The 8,585-nt window shown below is 34.0% G+C and overlaps 1 protein-coding gene across 2 annotated transcripts; it reads right to left on the reverse strand.

The window, feature by feature from the left end:
- Positions 1–270: 270 nt before the first annotated feature.
- Positions 271–6,904, reverse strand: LOC133802349 (vacuolar-sorting receptor 7). Of its 2 annotated transcripts, XM_062240648.1 has the most exons (12): positions 6,245–6,897; positions 4,151–4,843; positions 3,977–4,065; positions 3,721–3,790; positions 3,181–3,264; positions 2,998–3,074; positions 2,808–2,889; positions 1,890–1,972; positions 1,715–1,778; positions 1,474–1,602; positions 860–963; positions 271–778 (listed from the first exon to the last, which is right to left on the reverse strand). In XM_062240648.1, the coding sequence occupies exons 1-12, from the start codon at positions 6,564–6,566 to the stop codon at positions 662–664; spliced, it is 1,914 nt and encodes a 637-aa protein (XP_062096632.1). In that variant the 5' UTR covers positions 6,567–6,897; the 3' UTR covers positions 271–661. The 2 variants fall into 2 exon arrangements, with proteins under 2 accessions (XP_062096632.1, XP_062096633.1); XM_062240649.1 differs by lacking the exon at positions 860–963 and having other exon boundaries at positions 6,245–6,904.
- Between the last annotated feature and the right edge of the window lie 1,681 nt (positions 6,905–8,585).

Genomic DNA, 8,585 nt, shown 5'->3' on the forward strand with positions numbered 1-8,585 from the left:
AGCATCTTTTTCAATAGGATTCATATCAGTAAAGGTCCAAAACTTTTCTAAAAAGTATCACTTAGCCCACTAAACTAAACTGTCCATTCTGTTGGAAAATAATTTATAAAGTGCATAACAAAATATACTATTTATAACCCAACACAAAACAATTTATAACACAATTTTTTTTTTGTTGTAATTAACTGAGTCATAAATCACTTTCCATTGTATATCCTGTAAACTTTTTCCAACATAAAAGATCTATGTAAACATAAAGGATCTATGTGATACATATAAAGATCGGAGACCTCGGGTAATATAAACCCTTTTCAATATAGTAGTTGTCAAGGCAATCAGATACCATAATAATTCCTCAACCCCTTGCAATGTTATATTTTTGCTCTGTAATGGTACATACAAAAGTCCTAGTTTGTCCCTCAAACCATCCTTTACATGTCTGAATATTATATCTACAAACAGCAAGTGGAAGAGAAAAAAAAAGAACATTTCTATATTGGTTCTGCAAATGAAGAACCAGAGCTATATCCCTTTGTTTCACAGTAGCTATCAAGTGTTTGTAAATTTTCAAATATCCACAACCACCATATATGCACATCCGTATTCTTATCTACCATTATGGATGTTCCTTTGTAGAGATTTATTAGTTTTACCTCTGCTTTCAAACCGATCCATGTTGTAATGGCTCTGCCTCCATGGATTGAACACGACTACTATGCTGATTGTCCAATGGCATGTATTGTGACATGATAGCCATGATCTCCGAGTCCATGTATGACTGCAAACAAAGTTAAAAGAGTCAATAACTGCCCAAATGCTAATTGCCATAGAAAATTAACCTAGGTGTATTTAGACATACCCGAAGCCTGTATTTGTAAAATATATAACCAGCGAGACCAACTCCAACCACCGACACAAGAACAACAAAAGTGATAAACCATGCAAATCGTGATCCATGTCGTTCTGTGTAGAGTATTTGAACAAACACAAATAAGGAACTTCTCCTAGAAAGATCAGCGCAGGCTACTACATAATGTTATACGACTGTGATGTCATTGGAGATACAAAGTTCAGAGTCCATTATCATCAAGTTTTTCTATGGATGACTTGTTCATAATAGAATTTAAACAAGTCAAATAGATAGAATAACATGTTATGAATCCATAGCAAGAAAATCAATCCATTGATAATGATAAAAAGTCGTGAAATAAGAGTTAGTTGCACTCTTCCCACCTTACTTCTATGAGCTATCTAGAATGAAATTTTCAATTTAAAGAAAGAAGTGCAACATATATTTTTAGGCATAGGAATTTCAGGTCACTTATTCAAACAGAACATGAAATTAATACTCAGATAAAACAATTCACAAAACAGAAGTAACGTTATGTGGGTCAGAACTCAGAAGTAATATATATGGTCATAAATTTATTATAAATAAGACAATAAACTCTTTGATGATATGTCCTATCTTACCAATACAAGCATCTTGCTCCTTCAAATACAGAAGGTCTCCTTTACACCTGCACTCATACCCGCCCCAAGTGTTCTTACAGCCACAACCACTACACTGACAAGCACTACGTTCCTTGCATTCATCAATATCTGATGTACAAGCAAACATACAAATATATTTGTAAAACCTTCAAGGATACTTATATTAAGTTCACACGACAACAAAACCTTTTAGTAATAATTATACTGAAAACACAGTCACCTTCGCATTTATGGCCATCCCCTCGGAAGCCATGTGGGCACTGGCAGCCAGACAACTCAGAGTCCTAAAAGCGAAAGATCCTATGAGTATCTTATAAAGGTACAAGTAGGTAGAGGAATGGATCATGAAGCATAAGAAACACGTAAAAGTTGGAAAAGGAAAAAATTCACTGAACTGAGCAAGCTGAGAAAGTTAATCCATGACTATTCTCTGACCAGCACCCTCCATTGTCCACTGTGCATCTTGCAGGGCCAAAAGCTGTCATCAAAGAAACAATATGAAGCACATGCAAAATTAATACAATATAATATAATACATTACACAAGTATTGCATTCAAAAAATGACACTTTACAACTCGGGCAAGGACAATCATCAAATTCCTTGTTTTCAGTGTTTTTTTTTTCTTTTCTTTACTGACCATAAAAGATTAAGGAGAACAATTAGTAGTCCAACTATAACCTAAGCAACATAATTCCAAAAGTACTTCACAGTATTTGAGATGAAGCCAAATGAATTCTACTGAAGTGGGTTTCATTTTCTTCTTTTGTTCTTTCCTAAGCTTCTTTTGAATTTTTTTTATTTATATTTCTAATCTTGAATACCAGCATTAAGTTTCATTGTACGTTTTTTTTTTCAGGAATTAGATTTATCTTTCATCTTCGCTCAAAAGCAGAAAAGAAAATGGTAACTTTGATCAAAACCTGGCTAGAATAGAAGAATGATTGCTTAGATGGTTAGGAGTTGATATGTCAATTTGAACATTTAAGATTATTATTATTAAGTTTCATGTAATTTTGTGATGTATTTTAGTTATAGATTTCGTTATTTTCTTGTCTAAAAGTTGACTAAGCTATTTTAGTTAGCTTGGTAATGAAAATATAAATCATTGAGATTTCTAACTCTGTTCGCATCTCTCTAAATTATAATATTCTCTTGTTCTTCTCTACGGATTTTTCTATTTCTATCTATTATTTTATGCTGTCTTATTCTCTTCAATATTCCCCCTTCATCTTATATCAATAATTTTCATCATATGTAAGTTCAACTCTTATCTAAAATCACCACATTTTGATACAGTGATGAATGACATACCATGGCAAGATGTATAACCGTCACCTTTATACTGCACACCATTAACAACAGGGCACTCACAAACTCTTCCCCGAAAAGTATCCTGAACAAATTCCAAACCAAAAAATGATGAAAAAGAAAAGGCAAATGAATAATTAAAGATGCAGCTTAAACTTAATGCTAACAATAATTTGCAAATCTTTATGTATACCTTGCACGCAGTTATATTAGAGTGCTTGTTATGCCAACAGCCACCATTCCTGGTAAGACACTCATTTGTCTCAAGATCTGGTTCAATAGATTAAAGGAAATGAACAAGGGAAAAAGAATCAGTACATTTTCCAAACGTAAAAAGGACAATACAAAAAAATTACATGCCAAAAATTATATTAACCTCCATTCAAACAGACTGGAGGCTCGGTTCCCTCCTTAAATCCGGCACATATAGCCTTCAGAATAGATGTCCTCTCCAATTTTCCTTCAAAGGAAGCAAAAGAAGAACTTCAGAATCATCAGATATTATATTATAATTTGACAGAAAATATGTATTAGCGACAGTTAAATGCGGTATTGATTAAAACAAAGAATACAAACTGGATAATTTTGTTAAGTGAGAAATTCATACACAAAGAGATGGTATATAGCTAAAGACCAAAATGCAGCAACAAAATTTATGAGATGAAAATTAATTATCCAAACAGAGATAAGGAAGTGAAGATGAAAAAATATGAATAAAGCTAACAAGAGAGGATGACACGGCATGAGGGTCAGTCAACAGGGCATTGAAATTTACAAGCACTATGCTTAAAGTGGCAGGTATTCATACATGAAATTTAACAAGCTTGTAAACGTTAAAATTTGGATCATAGGTTATGGTGATGAAGATCAACTAATGAACAATACACAGTATGAAACACAGTTACTGGTAGCATACCACGATATTGAATATTGTTTATAACCATTGTTGGCAAGATGGTGACATCACCACGAGATCCTCGCCCAACCTGAATATAATAAGCATTGCATAATCAAGAGTGAGATGAGAAGTATTTGATGATTTAATTCAATTAAATTAATTAACCAAGGGAAATTCTATCGGCACATCTCTGCTTTTGAAAAGTATTTACATTTAAAATAGAATCATGCTGACAGGCTATGGTTATGGATTAAAATAGGCATTGAGATATGACCTGGACTACTTGCTCAGTTTTAAGCACATCATTTTCAACATCAGCTTCAGGATCACCCATACATTTCTTGATCTTCTCAATGGGTAAATCTGCATTAATAACATTAGACCAATTACAAGTTATATACAAGTAAAAAAGACAAGATAGACAGCAACCTTGGACATTGACATTTACCAAGAGTTTTCATTACATCCTCAGCACATTCTTTACTATATCTTTTCTGTTTCATGGAGCACCTGATATGAAAGTCGGTAACGAAATCCCACCAAACCCAAGATCGCTTGCTTTCATTGGCAACTCTATGCACACAAAGTTGCCTTAAGTTTTCAATCACCACATCCTTTCCTTGATATCCCTCTTCAAAATCCTTCTCTGGGTCTGGTGCACAATATCTTCCACGGTTTATGCACTGAGATTTGCATTGACTGCTAAGAATGAAAGCCTGAGGGCAGAACCAAGTTATGTAATGCGGTGTAAAGAGTGTGTAACCTTCCCTCTCGAGAATTTGAGCATGACCCTTAAAATTCTTCACAAAATCCATCTGTTCATCACAACGAGCACCACACTCATCATTGCTGTTTGTCCAAAACTCATACTCAACTCTCTCATCAGGGTGGGGCACTGACTCTCTCCAATCCAATTTCACCACAACATCTTCCTTATTTTTCAAACCCTCCTTCAGGCTATCCCCAAACGATTTCTCTATCAGAGCTGATGGAATGTTGATCTTCTCTATATACCCATCGGCATCGGTGCTCTCCTCGGGTGAATCCATAGTTATTAGAGGCTCTTCCCTATCATCAGCCACTAACACTGCTGCAGCTCCTGCCTGTTGAGCATTCCATACCTTTAAAGCAAAGTAGCAACCTAACATTGCCACCAAAAGAAAATCAGAAAAAATCTCTAACTGTGGTAAAAATAGTAATCATGACATAACTAATTAACTATAGTTCGGTTATACTTTAGTTGTATTGGTTTCTTGTTCTTTTTAAACAGAACTTGCTGAAGTGTCCAAGTTCTTGAAGACCAATGTGTATATATATAGGAGAAGCTCATAATTCTAAGTCAGAGGAGAGAAAGCTGAGAAGAGTGCTCTGGTTTTCAAATTGAAGAGGTTCATCAAGAAGTTCTAATACAGAAGGTTTCGGCTCAGAGAATTCCTAGGAGAGTTGAGTGAATTCTTGTATGAGTGTGTGAGGAAATCTTTGTATAGTGAGGAGTTCATTCTTGAGTGGATAATCAGAGAGTTTTTGAGAGAGATTAGCTTAGTAATCTACTGGCTTTCTTGTTTAAAGGATTGGTGTTTATCGGACCAATTTGGAGCTGTTGTAACAGAGGTGTAACATTTGCCAAAGATCAATAAAACCCTTGGGGAAAGCTGGATGTAGGCTAACTATTTGTTAGCTGAACCAAAATAAAATTTCTGGTGTTCTTCTTCCTTATTTTCATATTTGTTTAATACACGTTTCTGTACTTAACATTGATAAATTGTTTATTCTGTTTGAACTGAATCTTTAAGATATTATAAGCTTAGAACTAAGTTTTATATAGCTTTGATCTTCGCCTATACACTCAGTTTTCTTCCTACACTAACTGTTGACATCATTAACTCATTTAAAGACAACATTCAAGTTCCAGTTAATTATCATTGAACAGCAGTTACTTAACCCAAATAAGAATTCTACCATCCACATCATAGTCCAACAAAATATTTATAACTAGAAATGTGTGTTGTGTTTTAAATAAAATAACTTCTAGCCTTTTTTGTCCTTTCGATTTTCTGCCATTTCAAACACATGGAAGAGTTATTAGTGTCCCAGATACATTACAAAGCCAAAATACCACATATTACCTGTTTTGTACTAAACGAACAGAAATTACAAGAATAAAGCCAAAAACCAATAAAAGAAAGAAGTAGACCTTCCTGATTTCGAATTATTTGGACATGATTTAACAACTCTATGGAATACAATACATATCATGGGTCACAAATCTAAAAAAGGAAAGAAAAGTTGCAAGTTTGGAAAAAACACCAATTAACTGTTTCTCATCGTAATTGAAACAAAATCTTTACAAATAAGCAAACAATAGTTACCCGCTACCCAAAAGAAAATAATGTTTTGATTGAATCATTTTCCTAACACAGTATACCATTGACAAAGCAAGATGTCAGTACATGAACCATCAATCAATTTTAAAATAATAATAAAACACACATATAAATATACATATTATATATAATATATATATATATATATATGAAGTTACCTCCACGATCAAGAAGAACAAAAGAAGGGCGTGGAGAATGAGACTTGAAGGGCTTATCACCCTCAAAGGGTTCACACCCAAAAGACCCTTTAGAGGGATAAACAACAGAACCAACTATATAACCACCATAGTCTGGAACTCCAAAGTTTCCAATTGCTCCATCGTGTTTAGAACGCATAGTCAACGGAGACAAGACTTTGATATTCTCTGTCTCCACCACAAACCTGCCATGAACATAGTTTTCTGAAACGACAGCCAGTAGTAAAACCAGGGAAAGAGGCACGAGGTTTCTGAAAGAAGCCATGCAATAAGCTTCTTTCATGGTCTCTCAAAACTAGCTAATCTGCTTTTCTCTTCTTTTTGGGCAATGGGATTTTCTTTCTCTCTATATCCGATGCTTTCTTTCCACTCCGGAAACGTGTCCCTGAATAGACTTTGCAATGGTCAACCGGTGGAGAGGAGAGAGAGAGAGAGAGATTGCTTTGGAAGATGAGAAAGAGCATTGTTCTGTGTCTTACAGAGGGGTTTAACTTTCTCTGTCTAACTGTGACGTAAAGGAAACGACAGATGTGTGTGTGAGAGAGAAAGAGAGAAAGAGAGAAAGTGAGGGAGTAGACTTGGACGGAGTCATTGGAACTAACTACTTGCTCTGTTCTTCTACGATGAAGACTTGTTATAAGAGAGAGAAACACATCATGGAATTTTCTTAATAATAAAAATTTTATATGTATTTTTTTATTGCTGGAAATGAGTTATTTTATATTATTATTTCTTTATTACTTCATTTTAAAGCAAAAGTGATGTTTTTGTTTGTTGTGTATTTTTTTATATATAATATTCAATTTTTTTGGGATTTGGCTAATGGAGGAGATCAAAGTACTTAATTTTATTTTTTTCATTCTTCACTACTTCCAGTTTGTCTTGTGGAATATTGTAACTACAACTTGCTTAGTTTCAACACCACTATTTCAGATGTGGTAAGTAGGGGTGAGCATTAGTCGGTTTGGGCGGTTTTTTCACAACAAAAAATCCAGAATTCGGTTTTCGGTTCGGATTGGTGCAATCCAAAAACCGACCGAACCAAACCAGTTTAAAAAAAAACTGACCGTTTTGGACTGCGGTTTGGTCGGTTAAACCGACCAAACCGAATTGATTATTGGTTTTTTTTTTTTTTGAAAGTTTTAGTTAAAAAATTAAAAATTTTGGATTGTTAGAATCCATTTTTGTATGTTTTTAAAACATAAATATATAGAACATAATTACATTTACAAATGCCCTAAGTTTTTTTTTTATTTTTATTAAAAATTTTAATAATTAATAATTATATAATATTATATTATTATTTTATTGTGTTCGGTCGGTTTCGGTTTTATTGGTCGGTTCACCCAAAATTTCCAAACCGACTGAACAGTGGCGGTTTGCACCGTCGGCGGTTTGCACCGTCGGCGGTTTTTTCGGTTTACGGTTTTGGTTTTTTCGGTGTTCGGTAGGTCGGTGTACACGGTTTTTTCGGTTTTTCGGATTTTATGCTCAGCCCTAGTGGTAAGACACTATCACTATGTTAAATGGTATCAAATAACCTGAACTTATGAATGTGCAAAGAATTGAGCCAATTTCCTATGTAACACACACAGTACTAGAAAGCATTTAGTGACACTGTATAAATGCAAATATTTTCTGCTTCAATCAATAGACAACACTTAAAATCTCACCATTTATACCATATTTGACATAGATTTTTAACGACACCATAGTCTTACGATATAGCATCAGTTGTAAACACACATAAGCTTTATATGAGCGTGCTAACTATGTGTCCGATTTTACTTATTGTTTTATTTTTCACAAATCAACATTGACAACATCAATACTGCTCGGTATAAAACGACCAAGAAAAGCGCATTTAAAGACAAAATTGTCAGCGAAGCTGGTTGAGCATCTTCATTTGATCGACATATAGCTCTTTGATATATGAGCTGGTCAAGCACATGGTCAAACAAGCAGTGGTCGAGCAACTTATTATAAATATAATGGTTGTACATGTATTTTTTCCATTTTATATGTAATTTTTATAACTAATAATAGGCTTGAGACATTATTTAGGGCCCATTATTTGCAAGTTAGCTTATACAAGTATGTGTAGCGTCCTAAATTTGTTAATAAGGCTTAGGCCAATTAGCGTGTCGGGAGAGCAATAATTGATTTAATTCTGCTAATATGTGAATTTAATAATTATGTGATTAGAAATGCATATTTAGGTTAATTAAATATGCAAGTGGGCCCAATTTGATTATTAGAGGCATATTTGTAATTTTGGCTCATTTAGGGCATAAATGCAATA

The sequence above is a fragment of the Humulus lupulus genome, chromosome 9 (assembly GCF_963169125.1).
Source record: "Humulus lupulus chromosome 9, drHumLupu1.1, whole genome shotgun sequence".
Taxonomy (NCBI): Eukaryota; Viridiplantae; Streptophyta; class Magnoliopsida; order Rosales; family Cannabaceae; genus Humulus; species Humulus lupulus.

What these genes read in the sequence shown, in the direction of transcription:
- LOC133802349 (XM_062240648.1), bottom strand. Translation starts at nt 6,566, where the DNA reads ATGAAAGAAGCTTATTGCATGGCTTCTTTCAGAAACCTCGTGCCTCTT. An exon ending in AAACAATATTCAATATCGTG is followed by an intron (nt 3,265 to 3,720) that starts GTATGCTACCAG and finishes CTTCCTTTGAAG; the next exon opens with GAAAATTGGAGAGGACATCT. An exon ending in TAACTTTCTCAGCTTGCTCA is followed by an intron (nt 1,779 to 1,889) that starts GTTCAGTGAATT and finishes TTTCGCTTTTAG; the next exon opens with GACTCTGAGTTGTCTGGCTG.